Genomic DNA, 22,520 nt, shown 5'->3' on the forward strand with positions numbered 1-22,520 from the left:
TAGGCTACGGCCGTATCCTCATAAAAGCTGTTTACTGACTTTTTAAAGCCATTAGTCTATATCTGTGTCCAACTGTCCAAAAACCTCCCGTTTCACCTGTTATTTGTCTTTGTCATGAGCAAGTAGACATTAAAAAAATCAAACTATGGTGAACTTGCATTCATGAATTTCAAAACATAGGCCTACTGTGTAGACTACGAAGCCATATCTCCTAAAAGCCGTATGGTGTCTTAATAAAGTCATTTCTAACGGCTAAAACTGTGCCCAATTGTCCTAAAACCTTCCATTTCGCCTGTTATATGCCATGCAAGCAAGTAGATACCGGTACACGTTTTTTAACCTTACGTTTTTCTCCATTTCATAATATCTGTTACAATTTGTATACAGTAGTATCGAATTCAGTAGTGGCATTGACTATATAAACTTTAACACTAGTGTTTATATAGTCAATGGTAATATGCTACTGGTAGTAGCCTACGCTGATTGCTTATTGATGCCTGTGTAAAGTCAGTGGCTAGCAGACAATTTCACAACTAACTTAGCCTATGAGTATGGAACATCAGGAAATCAGCTGTTTCCCCGTCCTCACTCGCGCCTCGGCACTCGCCTTTGCCCTATAGCATGTCTATTGTCTACAGCTGACTGCTGTAAAAATTGGATGATGCGTACTGTACAACTTTCCATACCGTAATATTGTTTTATTCGTTGTGCTATTGTCCACAAAGTTTATCTATGTGGAACTTAATATTACTCCTGCCATCGCTTATTAAGTTTAAAAAAAACTACATTGATGATGCCTGTTTTATGGCATTGCGTGTTTTAAGAACGAAATGTACGTTTAAATTTACAAAACTGACTTTTCAAACATTGGGGGGGGGGGACGCGTCCCCCATGTCCCCTATGGCGGTGACGCCCGTGGATAGATGTAAGACATAAATCATCAGTGATGGATGTTAAAAGTCTGAGAGGTGCTGAATGTGGAACAGACCACTTTCTAGTCTTAGCAAAAATAAGGCAAAAATTAAAACTCGAAAAAAGAGAAAAACACAATGTAGACAAAATTATTCATTTTGAACCAAAAAACGTAGAGTGTTTTAAATTAGAAGTATATAATAGATTTGACCCACTGGAGTTGGATGATACAAGAGATGAGGAGATAGAATCAGAAGAACAAGTAGAGAAAATGTGGATAAAGTTTAAAACATCAATAAAAGATGCAACAAAATCTTCATTCTCTAATAAGAAACCTCCCAAAAATAAGCGGTTCAATGTAGAATGCAGAAAAATGGTCATTGAAAAAAAGAAAGCTAAAGCGCGTGCTTTGAGCCAACAAACTGCTGAAGCGGAAGAACAATATAGAAGAATTAACAGAGAAACGACTAGAATACTGAGAACTGAAAAGAGGAAATACATAAATAGCAAAATAATAAGGGCAGAAGAAGACCGATCAAGGAACAACGCAAAAGATTTTCATAGAACTGTAAGATTTTTTTCAAAAGGGGTATCAACCACGAGTCTTTGGAATCAGAGGTATGGATGGCACATTGGTTTGTGAAAAACAAAAAGTTCTTAATACATGGAAAGATTATTTTGAAGATCTATTGAATTGTGAAGAGGTCAGTGGAATAGGAAATGAAATACAAATAGGTACAGAAAATGTAGATGAAGCTATTGATGAGCCGACCCGAGAAGAGGTGAAAAATGTAGTAAAAAGTCTAAGAATGGAAAAGCCCCAGGTGGAGAAATGATACCAGTAGAACTAATTAAGAATGGAGGCTCGATTCTAGAAGAATATTTATACAAGCTGATTGTGAAAATATGGAGAACGGAGAAAATACCAGTTGAATGGCAGGAAGCTGTAATTGTCCCCATCCATAAGAAGGGTGACAAACTAGGCTGCAAAAATTACAGAGGAATATCACTCTTAAGCACAACTTACAAAATCCTCTCTAAAATAATTCTTAATAGAATAGAAAAATACGCTGCAAGCATAGTGGGAGAACACCAGGCAGGATTTATGGCAGGCAGATCAAAAACCGACCAGATTTTCATATTGAATGAAATAGCATCTAAATACTGGGAATACAACAAAGACTTATATTATTCTTTTTGTTGACTTTGTAAAAGTTTATGATAGCATATCAAGACAAAAAATGTGGAAGTTGATGAAAAAACACAGGATTCCAAAGAAACTTGTCAATCTTACAAGAATGTGCACAATTAAGACCATATCAAAAGTCAAAGTAGAAAATGAATACTCAGACACCTTTATAATTAACACAGGACTAAGACAAGGCGATGCACTATCCCCATTATTATTTAATCTAGTCATTGAAGAAGCGCTGAGAGTGAAAATGAAAACTCAGACACCTCAATTAACACAGGACTAAGACAAGGCGATGCACTATCCCCATTATTATTTAATCTAGTCATTGAAGAAGCGCTGAGAGAGGTGAGCAGTCTTCAGAGAGGTGCAAAGATTAACGGAAAGTGGAAAGACAAACGTTCTAGCATTTGCAGACGATGTGGCACTTATAGCAGAAAATAAAAAGGATATTAAGGATCTAGCAGAAAAGCTAATCACTGAAACACAAAAAGTGGGACTAAAAATAAATGAAGAGAAAAACTAAGATAATGAAGATAAGTAGACTACCTGATAACCAACCAGACTTGGAAGTCATTTTAAATTCACAAAAACTGACAATTTTTAATATCTTGGAGGGACAATAACAAGTAAAAGCAGACAAGACAACGAAATCTAAAGTAGATTAGCAGCAGCTCAACGGTGCTATTGGAGTCTAACAAAACTATTTAGAAGTAGACTCCTGACCAGAAGAACTAAAATAAAGAAGTATAAAGTAATAATACAACCAGTTCTACTATATGGAGCAGAAGTCTGGACGCTTACAAAGCAAAATGAAAAGAAATTAATAGTTTTTGAAAATAAAATCTTGCGTAGAGTGTTTAGACCTATTAATGACGATGGTGAATGGCGGATAAGGAAGAACCAAGAACTAAGAAAACTTTATAATGACCCAGATACAGATATTATAGCAATGGTAAAGAGCAGAAGATTACAATGGCTGGGGCACGTATATAGAAGAGATGTTAACAGTATGATTAAAAGGGGTCTGCGGAATTGGCTAACTCTGGAACTCGCTAACCCCATGTTAAACGCCCTATCTTCAAATTTGGTCGATGAGAGGAACTCGCTAACTTGTTCGGTTTTGGAATTGGCTAACTCCGGAACCCGCTAACCCGCTCTAGAGCCGGGTTAGCGAATTCCGTCCTCGTACGGAAGTCGCTAACTCGGTCCCTCGGCGGAACTCGCTAACTCCCAATCAGAAGCCTCGCGAGCCGCCCAATGGGAGCCAAGCACGAATATTTTTGGCCAGTATTGCCGAAAGTGTAGTACCTATATCGTATCGGTACCATAATGTCGTATCCTACGATTAATTAGGAGTAAGATTAACGTAGTCGATAAAATAAATATATTTAGAAGTATGTTTAACATTATTCTATGACTATTATTGTGGAAAATGCATTATAGTCTTACTATAGACTAACCAACACAAGTAAACTTTACATCCCATTGTAAACTTTGAAGCTCGTTTTTCGTGTCTAGTTCATGTCCGGTGACACTGATCGCTAGTGTCGACAAAGTTTTTACTTCATGATTTGTTCTTTACTGTTTGGTTATATAACTAGGGGACGTGTTATTAGTTGTGATTAGAACGTTTTATTTGTTTAAACGAGGTTTTAAATTACTGAAAACAAGAAACAATTGTAAACAAAACACGACCTCTAAAGACAGTGCACCGGACAGAACTAACAATAAAACTGTCTTCAGCTGATCCATAAGGATGATAAATGTACTAATATAAGGGAGTATGTTTCATATGTGAGTTTCTTACTTAAATAGTAGCTTATTGGTATGCAAAAAGATAAAAATGCACATTTAATTTGGATCTATTACATGTTATGAAATATCTATTTTCGTAGTCCGCCATTTGTCTCTTATTCGAATAAATACCATTTTGTAAATTGCTGCAATTAAAATTATTGAGTTCGTATTTTATATACTGGGCTTGTAACCTTGAATCATAAATCATAATAAAATTTACACGTTAAACGTCATTAAAGGATTACATTGTAGTGGTAATGTATTTTTAAATAGAGCTAATGAATTTAAATAAATATTTATCAATACATTATAAAGTGGTAGGCCTAATGTATTCATGGATTGCATTAAAAGTTAGTCTATGCATGAATACAACTTGTAAATTTCTTTTATCGTAGGCTATTAGTGTAGACCCGGGGTCATCCTCTTAATTTTGTTGAACTAATATTAATTTTACGTCTTTCAGTAGGCCTACTTTTTAAAAGTCTGGAGTTTTTCTCTAGGCTGATTCTAAATGGACCCAGGCGTTCTTGTTTGTTACAATTCTATGAATTGGTGGCCATAGCTAAAATTACTTAATCTTATCCAAAAACAAAATGTAATTATTATCATAGCTTATTGGAAAAATCACGAAATGTTAGTAAAACTACATGGGATATTGTAAATAGGGAAGTTGGAGCAAATCATAAACCAAGCCATGGTGAAAGCTTAAGTTTACCATATATTAAAGCCAATAACTGCACGGACGTTGAAGAAGTCTGTCATCTCTTTAATGATTACTATACAATGATGGTTGAAAATGACATATTGCCCAAACTAATATCTTCTACTGGTTCGAAAAATATTATTTCACCCTCCCAAAAATTGATATCAAAATTCAGTCTTTCACCAATTACTTATGAAGAGCTGGATAATATTATAACTTCTTTTGACAATAAATTTTCCACTGGCTGGGATGAAATACCAATGCCAATAATTAAACAGGCTCGTCTATATATATTATTACCATTACTACATGTTATAAACTCTTCTTTTATCTCTGGAATTTTCCCCGAAAAATTAAAAAAAATCAAAAATTAAACCTTGTTATAAAAATGGTAACCCAGAAGAAGTGTGTAATTACAGACCTATCTCATTGTTATGCTCATTTTCAAAAATTTTTGAGCGAGTTGTGCATATACAACTTTTAAAATACTTAGAGGAAAATAATTTATTAGATAAGGAACAATATGGTTTTAGAGAAGGAAGGTCCGTGATTGACGCAGGAGTCGATTTCTGTGAATCTATAATTAATTCAATTGATTCAAAGGAAAAAGTAGTGGGAATATTCTTAGACTTAACAAAAGCCTTTGATAGTGTCTCACATGATTTACTTCTTGAAAAACTTAAATATAACGGTGTAAAAGGGAGAGCTTGGCTTTGGTTTGAATCTTATCTTACAGGCAGGCAGCAGTATGTCACAATTGATCACGTAAATAGCCATAATCAATTGATTACTTACACTTCCTCAACGAAAATTGTTAAGTATGGTGTCCCTCAAGGATCAATATTGGGGCCCTTATTATTCTTAATTTACTTAACTGACTTCCCCTCATTGATAGAATCTCCCAATCGTGTTTGTTTATTTGCTGATGACATCAATATAAAAATATCCGGAAATTCAAATGCTGATGTGGAAGTCTCTTCTTTTGTTGAGCTTACCAAATGTAACCAATATTTAAATGAAATCAATTTATTACCGAATACAATAAAAACTAATTATATAAACTTTTCTTCAACGAGCAAAAATTCACCAGAATTTAATATTTTTATGGATTCAATTTTACTAAATGAAGTTAAAACAATAAAATTTCTTGGATTGCATATAGATGATAAATTCAACTGGGACAGTCATGTTGAAAACGTTTGTAATAAAGTCAACTCAGGCATACATGCATTAAGACAGATGTCAAAGTTTAGTAGTTTAAAAACCTTAAAAATAGTATATCATTCCTTAATTGAATCACATATTTCTTTTGGGTTGTGTCTTTATGGGGGCACATCAAATTTTAACCTAAATAGCATTCTGGAACTTCAAAAAAAAGCAATTCGCATTATGTTAAAACTAAAGTCAAAAACGTCCGCAAAAGAGCAGTTTAAAGAAATAGGAATTATGACTGTTTTTAGCTTATACATTTATCAAATAGCCCTTTATATTAAATCAAACCATGAAAGATTGCCAAAATTGAACTCTTTTCATACATATTCAACCAGAAAAGGTAATGAATTGGCGTTCAACAGACATAATTTATCGGTTTATGAAAAAATTCCATCTTATAGTGGTGTTAAATATTTCAATAGCTTACCTGACAATATAAAAAATATAAGTAATTTTAATTCATTTAAAAAACGTTTGAAATTATTTCTCACCAACAGACCCTTGTATAAATTAGAAGATTTTTTCCAACTTCCTGAAATTTGATTTTTTTTTATAATAATAACATTCTTTGTAAGTAGTCTTAAGTTTAATATTGTGTTTTTATAACTGACTCCATTCTGTACAAAATGTACAATATGAATAAAGTTATTTTGATTGATTGATTGATTGATTGAAGCTATTGTTTATTGTGAAGCTCAGTACTGGGGAACGGTGAACCGAGCAATGGCTGGGTATAGTTTATATCGATTGTGAAAGCAATATAAAGGAAACCCAACACTCAAATCCGTCAATTCGTTCATTAAGAATCGTGAATTAAAATTACCGTGTCACGTTTTATTATATGAATATTATATCTTCTACTATTTTTTACTAGTGGTGCTTAGGTGTACAATCTAAAAACGGTTTTATAACATGTAACATAAATCTGTTTTCCGTGTTTAAGAACTTGCGTGTAATTTAGCTTAGTTTCGTAGAGGTTTAATTATTTAGTACCAATTAAACTGAAATTTCAATATTTTTCATATTCTATTATTTTCTTTTATACTGATGGCATTTATATTTGAGATCGAAATCATAAACATTTAACTGGCCATTGTACAGTTTAATAAAAAATACCCCCGCCGCAGCAAACCTGCCGACTAAGCGAATTTCCATTTGTCTGAATTTATTTTCAGTTAAATATATTTTAATAACATTAGGTTTAACGAGTACCTAGGTTTGCTGCTACAAGGAAACTAATAAAGTGTGTTTTCGAGTAAAATATTGATAGCTTAGTACAAAATAAATAAATTTGCCAAGTTTGATCAAAATATATCCATAAACAAGCAAACTACAACATTTGACAATATTCTCCATAAGAATAACATGGGAATTTTAAATTTACAATTTTTTTAATTTTCTCTGTTACTAATAATCGAACAAAAATACTTTTATAGGTACTAAATTATTAAAGGTCTAAAGAGAAATCGGGAAATTTTGTGTTTTGAGGGTCAAAAGTGAGAAAAACCAATTTTTACCCCATAAATCCCCCCGTAAAGCCCCGTTCCCATGGTCCGATCGTGCTGGTTCGCGAACTCATTCAAGTTTATCCCGCTTTACACCTTTAAAATAAATTTCATCAAAATCGGACAAAAATTACTCAAGTTATCGCGTTCACGGACGTATATATATATATATATATATAAGTATATATATATGTATATATAAGTCTATATATATAAGTATATATATATATATATATATATATATATATATACATATATAATAAACGGTATCAGTATTCTGACACATACTTTCTCCCATAAGTTTGTCAAAAACCTTTATCATATGTAAGTGGTGAGAGTAAATTTACGCAAATGGGATTTGTACAATTTTGTTCACAGTTTAAAGGACTATAACATGCTAAATTTTTATCAAAATCCGATTTTTCTGTTATTTTATGGGGGTTTTATGGGGAAATTACATAATTTACAATCACTTTTGAACCGTAATTTTTACAGAAATGGGATTTGTACCATTTTGTTCAGAATATAAAGAACTATAACATACTATTTTTTTATCAAAATCGTTCGGGCCATTTTTGGGAAAATCATATTTTTCGTTATTTTATGGGGTTTTTATGGGAAAATAACATATTTGACCATAACTTTTGAACCGTAATTTTTACAGATATGGGATTTGTACCATTTTATTCAAAATTTAAAGGGCTACAACATACTAAATTTTTATCAAAATTGTTCAGGCCATTTTCGAAAAAATTCGATTTTTCCGGTTTTTTATGGGTTTTTATGGGAAAATCCCCATTAAAAATCAAAATTTCAAAAAAATGAAAAAAACGCCTAGAGATACCATGAATTAGAACCTACATACCAAATTTCATCGAAATCGGACCACAGGTGTGGTCTCTAGCTCTGTACACATCCAGACACACAGACACACAGACACACACACACACACACACAGACATCACTTCGAAAACCACTTTTTTGGGTCCAGGGGGACCCAAAACGAATATATCCACTCAAAACTCAAACTCGAAAATTTTGACGAAAACAATACTTTCTCCATATACTATGGTATAGGGGGAGAAAGTAAAAATTTGAACGAATGGTGTTTTTGGCCTCTGGGGACATCAAAATGAAAAAGTAAATCGGCCCCGGGTCTAGGTCTTACCGTGCCACCTACGGTAATAGCTACTTCCCTATAGGGAAATTCGCTAAAAACACTTTTTCATGATTTTTTAATTGTCTTTGAATTACTTTGGGCTAGTTAAAAGTGGAATTGATAACAAAAAACAATAACATTTACTGTATCTTTATTGACACTGACATTTTGAAATACGGCAGTGTACGATTATTTTGTCATACAAGGTTGGCAACGCTCCGTGCAGTGGGCGCGGCCGGGTTAGCGACTTCCAGAGTTAGCGAATTCCGCCGCGAGACAAAATCGGGTTAGTGGGTTCCGGAGTTAACCAATTCCAGACTGAGACGGTTAGCCAGTTCCAGAGTTAGCCAGTTCCGACACACGACCGAGTTAGCGAGTTCCTGAGTTAGCCAATTCCTACGTCTCATTAAAAGGGTATGGATGGGGCAACCAGAAGGACGACGGCCGCTGGGACGGCCCAGATTAAGATGGAATGACCAAGTGAGGCAGGACCTCAGGAGGTTAGGAGCAAGTTTGGAGGCAGCAGAGGACAGGCAGCAGTGGAGGCGCATTGTTGGCGAGGCCAAAAATCACTTGGGATTTGTGTGGCCACAGAGGAGTAAGTAAGTAAGTATGGTTTGATTTGAGTTATGACAAACAGGTGCGCCAACATCAGTTTTACCCATTATAACGGTAGCTTGTCATACAGAATATCCTGATTGTGGTGGCTGCCCTGATTTTAGAGTGCGCGCACATTTTTGGACTTTGCCTCAAAGCGCCCATACATTGGAATGCCCATTGGCATTGGAATGACGTCATGGCACCCTCAGCGCTGTTCGGTTGTTCTGCCATAAGACTACATGTATTGGGATTGGGACGGTCTGGCCGCCGTCCGTGCTGTCCTTACTAAGCAAGGGACAATAAAAAATTAGTCTTTACTGAATTGAATTATCCAATTATTTGATATATTTATGTTGTATATTGTTTAAAGTAGGTACTCGTTAAAGTAATTTTAATTAAATTTGACTGAATAATATTAAAATTTAATTTATCTATGTATTGTTGGGAGGGCGGCGTCCGAGAATCCTTATGGGCTAGCCGCCACTCCTTACCAGTAAGAAAAGCCCAATTAAAGGAAATGGAGACTTCTATCCCCTGATCAAAACAGTTGCTTACAAGATGTTACCATGATTGCTTTTCTAATGTTGTTTTTGAGTTATGGTTTAATCACATCACTAATTACCTATAATGTAATTCAATTAAATAAATAAATAATAAAAGCAATTATCGCCATGCATGCAATTTACCCGCATTGCGTATTGCTGCAAATAGCCCCACCCCCCCTGTTGCAAATAGCCCTTGTCCTGTTGGTACCGAAATACAGGTACTGTACTCACATTGTAACATTAGTTATTGTATTGTAGTTGAATGGATCTCAGCTACTACAGCCGGTTCAAGACAAGGATGTATTCTGAGCCCTCTTATGTTCTCAATGTTCATAAATGATCTGCCAGATATCTTGGAAGGGGGGTGTAGTTTTGGTGCGTCCAGAGTTAATATCCTCATGTATGCAGACGATATTGTTCTCATGTCACCTACAGCCCAAGGACTACAGCACATGATTAAAAGACTCGAAAACTATTGTGACATGTGGAACCTGGTCGTAAACCTGAACAAATCCAAGGTCATGGTGTTTAGAAAAGGTGGCAGGCTAAGTGGAAACAATATATGGTGGTATAAAGGAGACCGTATAGAAGTAGTCAATCAATACAAATATCTAGGCATAACGTTTACATCTACATTATCATGGGAACATCATTTTAAAGAGAAAGCCAGGACTGCCAATTTAGCGTTAAATGTTGTGTGGGGGAACCTGATCACCAACAAAATGATACCAATTAACACTAAATATATTGTCTTCAACTCCATTATAAAATCAATTGTATGCTACGGAGCACAGGTATGGGGCTTTAAGGAGAGTAAATATGTCGAATCAATACATAAACAATTTATCAGGAAGTTGTTCCGTTTGCCCCACAATACACCAAATTATGTGATTTATTTAGAGACCCTATCAGAAAAAATATACTTTTACACCATGAGTCAAAATTTAAACTACATTTTAAAGAATCTATCATCAGAACCAAACCGCCTGACAAAAATCTTAGCCGAACAAATTATAGACAAAAATATAGGCTGGAGCAGAGAATGGAGAGAGTTAGGCCTCAGTTGTGGGATTTTTATAGATTTTAGAATAGACAGGTTGGACAGACTGCAGTCACAGCTGATGAGTGTGGTTGAGGGGGTGAGGGGGAGGTGGCGGGCAGACTGTCTAGGCAGAGCCCGTACATCACTCTATCACCAACAATATCTGACCCTCGACCTTGACCTCGGCGACAGACATGTATTGTGCCAAACATCTGATATTAGCGTAATATCCTGGAGTATTAAAGCGAGAGCAGAACTTGTTGACCTTAATTTTAAACCTTGGATGACTAATAAAATCTACACATGTTCATTGTGCAATCTGAATGAAATAGAATCCGTTTTTCACTTTGTGTCCGTTTGCCCAATATTAGGTAATATAAGGAAAAAATATTTTAATACACTTCTTTTAAGCAAATCTGATTTTGAAGAATATTTGAATGGTAGGGATTGGCGGATATTGGCGGGTTTCTTAAGAGAAGCCTGGCAGTACAGATGGGCACTGGTAGAAAAAATTAATTTTTAAATCAAACATTTCTCTTGTCTAAAAGTGCCTAAAATTAGTTGTATATTTCTTTCCTTTAAAAAAAAGTAAATAAAATAGTAATCTATTTGTTTTATTCTTTTTATTCCGTAAATTTAACTGTATTGTTGTTGTTCAAGTAGCTTATTATCATTTTCTCAGTGTCTATCGTATTATTTTGATTATTTGTTAGGTATATATACAGGGTTAGTAAAAAGTGTGGAGACCCCCTGTTATTTTTTTAACGGCCCATACTAGAAAAATTAAACTCGGCACACCTTTATGGCATGTTATGAAGTACTTTTTGGGCATAACCGTCACTTGGTGTACTTCCCCAAAATGGGGGATTTTGGGGGAAACTCAAAAATTGCAAATACAAAGACCTATCGAGTGACCGCTCATTTTGAAGGTCCTGGTAAAAGAAAACCAAAAACGCAAACTAGAGGTCTTTATCTCAATCCAGTGAAAAATGGCAGCCAATTGAAATTCTCAGAAGTTAAATTTAACTTGCAGCTTTCCAAGTCTGGAGACCCCCTGTAAATTTGGTACCGGCTCACACTAGGAAAACTAAACTCTACACACCTCTTTATCATGTTATGAAGTACTTTTTAAGCCTAATAGCCACTTGCTTACCAAACCTAAAATGGGGGATTTTGGGGGAAACTCAAAAGCTTTAAATGATAAGCCCCATCAAGTGACCCCTCATTTTGAAGGTCCTGGTAAAAGAAAACTAACAACGAAAACTAGAGGTTTCTATCTCAATCCAGTAAAAAATGGAAGCTGATTGAAATCTTTAGAAATCAGAAATAACTTGCAATTTTATATTCAATTGGCTGCCATATTTTACTGTGTTAAGATAGAGACCTATAGTTTGCGTTGTTAGTTTTTTTTTACCAGGACCTTCAAAATGAGGGGTCACTCGATAGGGCTTATCATTTAAAATTTTTGAGTTTCCCCCAAAATCCCCCATTTTGGGTTTGGGAACTTATGAGAATTTCAAATGGCTGCCATTTTGTACTGCACTGAGATAGAGACCTCTAGTTTGCGTTGTTGGTTTTCTTTTACCAGGACCTTCAAAATGATGGGTCACTCGATGGGTCTTTGTGTTTGAAATCTCCACACTTTTTACTAACCCTGTATGTTGTGGTTGTTTTAAGTGTTATTGTAACTTTGCTGTGTTGCCAACCTGGCCGACGGCCCTTCCGGACAATGCCTAAAGTGTTTATTTTGGCAGATGCCCTGCGTGGTATCTGGAAATGTAAATAAAAGCAGCAATAAAGCACTTTTTCATTCATTCATTCATTATTGTATTGTAGTTATTTATATTGTACTGATACTTGTCCTAACAACTGATGATACTGATAATTTCCTTTAGTACCTACTAACGCATCACTATTATAATAAAATAAAAATTTGTATGAATACATTTTTTTTCTTCAGCCCTCTTAAAGAACTGTAAAATACTCTTTTTAAGTTCAAATTAAAAATATATTTTAAAGATCTAATTACATCCTAATAATAAAAACTTAGGTAGTCTAACATTGAAATTTTATACAACATGTTCCAGAAATAACAGATTTCAGCAGTGTTGTAGCAGAGTTTTAGTTTCTTGGATAAATGTAACAATTTGCAGGTAAGCACACTGGACATCAACAAGGGGTTTGTACTGGACTTGCAATGCAACCCAGAGTTACCATACTTGACTGTGGCTCGGTCTGATGGAGTTCTACAGATAGTTGCTGTGAACAATGAGCAAGTGTTTACCCTCAACGAGCTGCTGCTCTGCTCTGAGGAGATAACTGGAGTCTCCTTCAACAGGAGTGGCACTCTCATTGTTGCTGCCTCCTACAAAGTTGGCAGACTGTTTGTTATCCAGGTAGCTTTATTGGAAACTAAAAATAAGGATTAGAACTTGGGCTACATTTACTACATTTTTGGCTACCCTGATCTCAACGCGATCAAGTTAACATCTTGGGATATGTTTTTTTAGCAGAAATACGTCTTGATCCAAAATAGCATTGCAGTAGGTAGCATGCATCTATCTCCTAAGGTGTGGGTGTGGTTAATACAGGGCCATTTTACCGAATAGCCACGGTAGGCACTTGCCTAGGGCATGAGACAATTGGCTTTTTTAGGGGGCACCAACAAATTTGAAAATTTAAAAAATGGGTGGTTGTATTTGCATGATTGTCGTAAACTTCCTGATAATCCCTTCCGGACATGTAGACATCGTAACGGTCTCCCCCGATTGAGGCAAATATTCTGACTATTTTCCACGGTCAAGTAGACATAATTATTACCTTCAATGATCGCGGCAATATATGAACATATCCCGCGGTCGCGAAGAGATCATCATCGTCTCGCGCGATCACGGCATAATTCTGATCATCTCTCACGGTCATGTAGAAATCATTATTGTATCTCCCGCGGTCCTGTAGATATCGCAATCATCTCCCGCGGTCATGAAGACATTGTAGTTATTGTTTCCCACGATTGCGGCGAAATGTTAATCATTTCCCACAGTTGTGTGGAGATCATCATCGTCTTCCACGATCGTGGCAAAATTCTTGCTGTTTCCTAGGTTCGTGTGGACATTGTCATTGTCTTCCATGATCGTGGCAATATTCTGATCATCCCTGGCGGCTCTGTAGATATCATCATCGTCTTCTGTGATTGCGGAAAAATGATAATCCCTCGCGGCCGTGTGTAGACATATTGTCGTCTCCAGTGGTCGCGGAAACGTCACTGTTGTCATTCGCAATGGCGGTAAATTTAAAATTCCAGGTGGATATACAAAATTCACGCATAATTCCCGGTTCAAAAAAACTTAAGCATAATTCCCGGTTTTCTCGGTCAGTGGACACCCTGAATATATATTCCAAAGGGGCGCTAGAATTAGTTGTGCCTAGGGCGCTGACAGGGTCAAAAAACGGGCCTCCTGGGTTTATAAAACTTATAGCATCGATGTGGGTAGATACAACTCCTGAAAATCAAAGTGGAGGCAGGGCATTTGTTTAGGCCTTTTGGGGAATTATCATGTGAAACTAATTCCACAACCCAGATGAAGCGATGATACCTTAAACTAGAGTTTTTATTAGGTGTTAGTAAACACAAACTTCAGCAAATATACTTTACATTCCATTTGTATAGTAATCGGTACCATACGCTTAATTATAAGAATGATAGTACTATAGTAGAAAGGATTTTGAAAACTGTTTAATTAATGCTTACTTTAAGTTTGTGGTAAGTAATCTGTACAAATACATTATACGTACTGTACTGATCTGTAAATAATACATACTATGTGATCCAATGTTTTTGTTGGTAGGGTCTAGTTGGCACAGGAAACAAGATCAATGTTTTGAACCATCAGCTAAGCAATGAACCTATAATAAACATGCATATTACAACAAGTTCTAACCCGAGGGGTGGTGAGGAACACAGGTTGTTTGTGCTGACCAAGCATTACCCAGCCACTGATGTCGGCTCCCCCAGTGGAGACACTGTAGTGGTGTACTCTCTACCTAGGCTGGCTGTGGAGAACAGAGTATTGCTCAACACTAGCTACACTAGTCTGGTGTTCAATGGTCAACTGTTCATGGCAGCTCCTCATGTGTCCCGGCAGATTCACTTCTTCAACCCAATTGACCTGATGGAAGAATCTGATACTACGGTAGGGAATCAACAAATCACCTTTAAAGATTCAGACTCTAACTGTAACTTCAAATTGGAGATCAGTTACGGTATAGAATACATTTTCTGTTGTTTTTTGGGATTTCACTTGCTGACTTGATTTTTTATGGTAACCAATCATCAGCACTGTAGCTAGGAACAAAGTGTTGTTTTATAAAATTTATTTAAATACAGTACATTGTGGGAGTGTTTTTAAACAAGGTTAGTGAAGAAAAATAGCTATTTGTGTATTAAGAGCGCCTCGTATGGTGAAGCTTTTGCTGCTGAGTGCGACCATCCATTTTGAGACCAATTGGTCACGGTATTCACCTTAATGTTTAAATTCCATTCAATGGTTAAATTTAAATCAAGATTGATTCTGGAATCCATTGAAATGCCATTTTGTTTCTGGCCCATCAACATCATGGCATTGATGCTAAGTAAACATTGGCACCCAAGTCTGTGTCGTTTGTTTTCATATTTTAATGTTATATAAATAAATTGTTTTGAAATCCTTTAATGTATACAATTTATTATGTGTTACTTTATGCTATTATATTTGCATGGCATTTCACAGTTTCTATTTTGTACAGGAGTGAAGTACCTAATTTTTGGGGTTTAATTTTACCTAGTTTAAATTGATTTATTTTGTACTGTATTTGATAGTTATTTTTTGACAGGATGGTTTGAAAGTGGTAGATATTTGGGAGAGTGGACACAAAATTAGAAGGTTTGACATTGGTCTTGATAAGAATCATGTCTGCACCTATGGATGGGACGGACTGATATTTATAAGGTCCTGTCAAGCTGTGGATGCAAAGACACCGTTTTGTACTCTGGCACCCCACAACCGATTCAACCAAGGAGTTGCGTTAGCTACTATGGATTATTGTGCCAAACATGTTGTATCACTTGGCAAAGAGGGTAACCTGGTTTGCAGTATAGTTATGTAAGTAAGAGTTTTTTTTTTGGTCTTGCACTTATGTTTACAACTTAAATCATTAGTTAAAATACAATCATTACCAGTAAAATATAAAATAGTAAAAACTATAGAGAAATCAATGTATTTTTTTTACAGGATAGTTTGTTTCATTAAGAACAATTGTCTTAGTTTTATCCTGTCAAGCTATGCACTTCTCATTCTTTAGTTTGTTAAGTATTGATGTTAAATATTAAAACACACAACTCAAAATACTATACAGTATACACTTTGAATCTCAGTTCACATTTAGGGGTTGCAAGGGATAATGAGTCACAGTTTTTGTTCACCAATTAAAAATACCCCTGCCACAGCAAACCTGCACACTAAGCGAATTTTAATTTGTCTGATTGGACTTTTACTTAAATACACCCATAAACAAGTAATATTTTCCCCCTATTTAAATAGCATTAAACTAAACGAGTACTTAAGTTTGCTGCTATGGGGAAGGGAAAAAGTGTTTATAACCACATGTAAATAGTATTGGAATAAATAAATAAATTTGCCAAATTAGATCAAAATATATCCATAAACAACAGTTTTCCTTTCCTCTATAAGATTAACATGGGAATTACAAATGTACAGGTTTTTTTTTTTATTTTCTCCATAACCTTTAATTTACTGTACAACAGTCATTCAGTATACTAAATTATTTGTTTATAAGCTCTATACAATGGCTGATAAAAAATTGGACATTCCTATGTTTAAAAAAAAATACCCCGCCGCAGCAAACCTGTCGACTAAGCGAATTTCCATTTATTTGAATTGGTTTTCAATTAAGTTCAAATAACATTGGGTTTAACGAGTACCTTGGTTTGCTTCTACAAGGAAACTAATAGAGTTTGTTTTTTAGTAAAGTATTAATAGTTTAGTATATGATAAATAAATTTGCCAAATTTGATCAAAATATATCCATAAACAAGCAAACTACAAAATTTTACAATATTCTCCATAAGAATGACATAAGAATTTGAAATTTTAATATTTTTTTAATTTTCTCCATTACCAATAACTGTACAAAAACACTATGATATTCTAAATTATTTTTTTTTCTCTCTTATATAGCCTATAGAGGTCTATAGAGAAATTGGGAAATTTTGTGTTTTGAGGGTCAAAAATGAGAAAAACCAATTTTTACCCCATAAAACCCCGTTCCCATGGTCCGATCATGCTGGTTTGCAAACTCATTCAAGTTTATCCTGCTTTACACCTTTAAACCAAATTTAATCAAAATCGGACAAAAATTACTCAAGTTATCGTGTTCATGGACACACATATAACTCTCTTTCTCTCTCTCTCTCTCTCTCTCTCCATCTCTCTCTCTCTCTCTCTCTCTCTCTCTCTCTATATATATATATATATATATATTGTATATATATATATATATATATATATTGTATATATATATAATGTATATATATACAGAGCTAGTAAAAAGTGTGGAGACCCCCTGTTATTTTTTTAACGGCCCATACTAGAAAAACTAAACTTGGCACACCTTTATGACATGTTATAAAGTACTTTTTGGGCATAACCGTCACTTGGTGTACATCCCCAAAATGGGGGATTTTGGGGGGAAACTCAAAAATTTCAAATACAAAGACCCATTGAGTGACCCCTCATTTTGAAGGTCCTGGTGAAAGAAAACCAACAACGTAAAATAGAGGTCTTTATCCCAATCCAGTAAAAAATGGCAGCCTATTGAAATTCTCAGAAGTTAAATTTAACTTACAGCTTTCCAAGTCTGGAGACCCCCTGTAAATTTTGTAGCGGCTTACACTAGGAAAACTAAACTCTACACACCTTTTTGGCATGTTATGAAGTACTTTTTAAGCCTAATAGCCACTTGCTTACTAAACCCAAAATGGGGGATTTTGGAGGAAACTCAAAAGTTTTAAATGATAAGCCCCATCGAGTGACCCTTCATTTTGAAGGTCCTGTTAAAAGAAAACTAACAACGCAAACTAGAGGTTTCTATCTCAATCCAGTAAAAAATGGAAGCTGATTGAAATCTTTAGAAATCGGAAATAACTTGCAATTTTATATTCAATTGGCTGCCATATTTTACTGTGTTAAGATAGAGACCTATAGTTTGCGTTGTTAGTTTTCTTTTATTATGACCTTCAAAATGAGGGGTCACTCAATGAGGCTTATCATTTAAAATTTTTGAGTTTCCCCCAAAATCCTCCATTTTGGGTTTGAGAACTTATGAGAATTTCAATTGGCTGCCATTTTTTACTGAACTGAGATAGAGACCTCTAATTTGCGTTGATGGTTTTCTTTTACTAGGACCTTCAAAATGAGGGGTCAATCGATGGGTCTTTGTATTTGAAACTTTTGAGTTTCCCCCAAAATCCCCCATTTTGGGGATGAACACCAAGTGGCGGTTATGCCCAAAAAGTACTTCTTAACATGTCATAATGGTGTGCCGAGTTTGGTTTTTCTATTATGGGCCGTTAAAAAAATAACAGGGGGTCTCCACACTTTTTACTAACCCTGTATATATATATGTATAAATTTGAACAAATGGTGTTTTTGACCTCTGGGGATATCAAAATGATAAAGTAAATCGGTCCCGGGCCTAGATCTTACCGTGCCACCTACGGTAATAGCTACTTCACTATAGGGAAATTCGCTAAAAGTTGAAAAAAACCAATATACAAATTTTTAGATGTTTGATGGTTCTAATTTAATATGGCAAAATAATTGGTAAAATAAATAACGTTTGGGTCGTTTGGGGTTTTTGTCGTTATGTATTGTGGGCCTTTATGCTTTATGTTGTAATTTTATGGTATGTTTGGTCAAGATTGAAAATGTATTTAACAATTTCAAACCGTTAAATCAATGATATCAATCATGTTAAAATTGAATTATGTAATTGATACAATACTTAAATTCTTTCAAAATTATTATAAACATATAAACATTAATATTATTAAAGGGAATTAAAATAGCCATTCTGTAACATTTCATTTTAATGAATTGAACCATTAAAAATCAATACATATAACTGATCACCCTTTTTAGAATATTTTATTTTAGAGACAAGTTTTCAAAAAGTGACTTTTAACAATAATTTTTATCTATTAGCAACTCACAATCACACTTCATAATCACTCACACACACTCTCATCTCTCTCCAAACTCCCTTTTACCGCGTCTTGATTGGGGAAATGTTCGGATTGAAATTTTGCTGATATTTACCTACCTTCTCCCTTCTCCCTGCTTGGTTCGGAGTCTTGATCGGGAAAAGATCGATAGTGTGTCACCACCTTAAGTCATTCCCTAAGTTAAGTTTGACTTGGTAAAACAGATTGTGTTTCCAGCAGAATTCAGTAATTTAGATCAGCACGATCTGTAGGTGGCTAACATCAACTACGACGATTTTGATACAAATCTGGCTACAAATTTAACATGGGGATGGAATGTCTAGTTGTATTGATAGTCAAAGCTAGTACTTTATCTGGCTGGTTCACATACTCATTTTGCCAAATTTCATCAACATCGGACCAAAATTTCTCGAGTTATTGTGTTTACAGACACACACTCACATACATATAATGTGTATTAAAATTTGAACAAATAGTGTGTGTGTCCTCTGGCGTTATCAAAATTAAAAAGTTGGTCTAGGGTCTAGGTCTTTTCCTGCTACCTACGTACTACGAACATTAATAGCTTCTTCCCTATAGGGAGATTCGCTAAAAGACATTTAATAACAATTTATATTAGGGACATTGTTCTAATAAACATCAATAAAGTAGTTATTAAAGCATGGTCAATTGGTACACAAAATCTATTTACAGAAAAAGTTGTGGACATAAAACAGAAGATCACATGATTAACACTTCCAATGAATCTTACTTCTTACAGAAGCCAACAGCTTTAATAAAATCACCCACAAGTAAGTAAACAGGATATCTATTATATCATTAAAGTGATACAATCAAATTTTATGTAAATGGTTAGGGCCATTAACCAAATAAAATTATAGGCATATGGCACACCAAAATGAACATAGTGTGTAGATATGCCGAAAAGTATTGGTATGAACAAATTCTCTTAGGGCTCTGTCCCATAGGCCGATTTCCAAAGGGCTACACCTTACACGTTTAAGAAGTTAACCTTATTCGACTAAGTTATCAAAACAGCTGGTCAATGAAATTGACAATAGTTTGTTTATTTACATTTTTGTTTATTTATATCATTATTTACTTTTATGTTCAAAGAGGTGCGGTAAATGAACACTGATGCTATGTCTAGCTGTTTGATACAAGTAAGTGCTTTAAGATGTTTGATAGACGATGCATATGAGATTAAAAAACACGTCTGTTGTTCGTTCAAGAGGTTGGGTCGTGAAAGAGAGCGGCGAGTTCAGGTACAACCATATAGTTCGGCCAAAGTTTGGTTAGTTCTAGGCGAGGGGGTCGGCGGGGGTACTTTTTTTGTTAAAAAATTTTTGTCAGCACTGCCAATAACCGGTAACGGAATGTTTTAATTCGGATAGTAGCCACCCGTCCGTGCGCACAGAATTTTTGGCCGAATTGTACCCATGTCGGCCATCGCAGGATGTAAGGTATGAAGGTCGCACTGTTTTTAACATTCCTTCTGATGAGAATTTCTTGAACTTGGGCCCTTTATATGAAATATAAAGTCAAAATTAATTAAACTGTGGCTTCTGAATTGTACACCCGTGAATTCACGGGATAATATCACCAGTTTACGCCTTACAAAAGTTTGTATTAGGTTTTCCAAACTGTTAAAATATTGATTGATATATTTTATGGTTTAGTGATTTTAAGAATACCCTTTACTCTTTACAGTACAATTTAAATCATCTCAATCTTAAAAATAACATTCAAGTACACAGATCAAGTTAAATTAAAAATGTCTTTATGTGTTTCTAAATATTTGTTTTAACTTTAAACTATTTTGTAGGATTCCAATAAATACATTGTAAAGTCTTAGGTTTTGTATGTAAGAAGTTTAACAATGGTTTCAGGTAGTCCATCTCATCCAAAAACTTGGCTTGAGACTCAAATTCACCAAAAGCTAAATTTAGAGGCCAGTGCTGCTGCTCCAGAAATTGAAAATATTTTATCATTGTTTAAAGAAGTCCAGAAAGAGGTAAAATAGTAATAATGTTTTCCAATAACTATTGCATGTTTAAATATGTCTAGTGGATTGTAGAGGAAAAACCATATTTTCAAGTCTTATTTTGAAAACTATAAATTCCTTAAACTTGCTATTCAAAGTCAAAAGTACCGGCAATCTTTATTGCCACATGACGTTTTTTTCAATGCTCTTTTCACAGCCAGACAAAACAGGTGACATTGTCAAACAATACTAAAATAAACTAGCTTATGGTAAAAATAAAAATTCACTTTGAGTTGTCTTCAAGAAACTGATTTATACCGTACTATAATAATAAAAAAATCAACTATTTTTTCTTTAAAAGATACTAATACTATTATTGATTTGTAGTACCCTGGCAAGTTGTTAAAATTTATTTTACCCATATAAGAAGGTGTCCTTCCACAAGATTTAATCTATGTACTAGTGTACCTGTTTCTCGAATTCGAGCAATTGCGAAGTATTAAAGGTGTTATATTAAAACGAAAACAGTCATAATTTCCGATGACTTTAAAAGAGTCGATTTAAAGATTATGGAAATACTAATGATGTGCATAACATTTCGATATAATCAACATTTATTGTAAATATCTTATCATTTTTCAAAAGCTGATCTTGTTTTTTAGTGTTTTCTACAAATGTTTCCCACTCATAGCCGCATTAGGTTGTCCCTAATAAGGATTATAAATATATAAAAAAAACATTATTTCTATTTCTTCTACTTGGTGGTGTTCTATGACTTTCCTATGTTTCCATAGTTTGCAAATCGGCTCTTTCAATGATTGCTCAAGAAATGCAGCACAGTGTTAATTCAGTTTTCACTTCAACCAAGTCAGTAAATGTTTGTAGCACACGTTTCCTTAACCCTTTCGCCGTCAGCTATTTTACTTACATATATGCTAAAAACGCCAAGGCCATTTTTTATACAATTGCAGTGTTGCAGAAAAATAGCTCTTTTTATTTGTGAAGGGATTTTTTGTTTTGTTTTGTTTTGTTGTAAATTAAATTGCCTACAAAATGATATAAAATATAATAGTAACAAAACATTTTTGAAAAATCTAAAAATCAAAAATATTGCGCGTAATATGTAAAAAAATATAAAATTTGCACTTTGACTTACAATAACTACATTCCAAAAAAATATTTCATAGCATTCAGTGTTATTTCCTGAAAGTACATGCAGTTGTTAGTATCTTGTATAAATCTTACCTTGAAAATTAAGCTGGCAATGCAGATTTATATTTTTGTCCGCAAAATCGTCAATTTACATATTGATGCAGTCTACACTAAACAAATTCAATAAAACACTGTTCATTTCAACACAAAAGTTATATTCTTGAGCAAAATACTTGAATAAAAACTAAAAACACCTTTCTTATAAAAAAAAAACCACTAGGCCCTAAAACTAACATTTTCAAACAAAAATACAAACAACAGATGACACAATCTCGTTGTTTCACGTTGTTTACGAGACAAAACAACAGATGACGCAATCTTGTTGTTTCACGTTGTTTACGAGACAAGTACTATTAAAAATCAAATCCATAGA

The 22,520-nt window shown here is 34.5% G+C and overlaps 1 protein-coding gene across 1 annotated transcript in view; it reads left to right on the top strand.

Annotated features, from left to right (window-relative positions):
* Nucleotides 1–21,835, top strand: part of LOC128998880 (uncharacterized) — a 106,371-nt gene extending 84,536 nt beyond the window's left edge. Inside the window, exons 8-13 of the mRNA XM_054425237.1 lie at nt 12,824–13,066; nt 14,519–14,863; nt 15,543–15,811; nt 19,645–19,742; nt 20,841–20,965; nt 21,821–21,835. Coding sequence (XP_054281212.1) covers nt 12,824–13,066; nt 14,519–14,863; nt 15,543–15,811; nt 19,645–19,742; nt 20,841–20,965; nt 21,821–21,835 — 1,095 coding nt within the window. The remainder of the gene's footprint in view (nt 1–12,823; nt 13,067–14,518; nt 14,864–15,542; nt 15,812–19,644; nt 19,743–20,840; nt 20,966–21,820) is intronic.
* The last annotated feature ends 685 nt before the right edge of the window (nt 21,836–22,520 follow it).

Source organism: Macrosteles quadrilineatus, unplaced genomic scaffold (genome assembly GCF_028750875.1).
Source record: "Macrosteles quadrilineatus isolate MER2022 unplaced genomic scaffold, UCM_ALF_1.0 Scaffold_1__1_contigs__length_201487025, whole genome shotgun sequence".
Classification (NCBI taxonomy): domain Eukaryota; kingdom Metazoa; phylum Arthropoda; class Insecta; order Hemiptera; family Cicadellidae; genus Macrosteles; species Macrosteles quadrilineatus.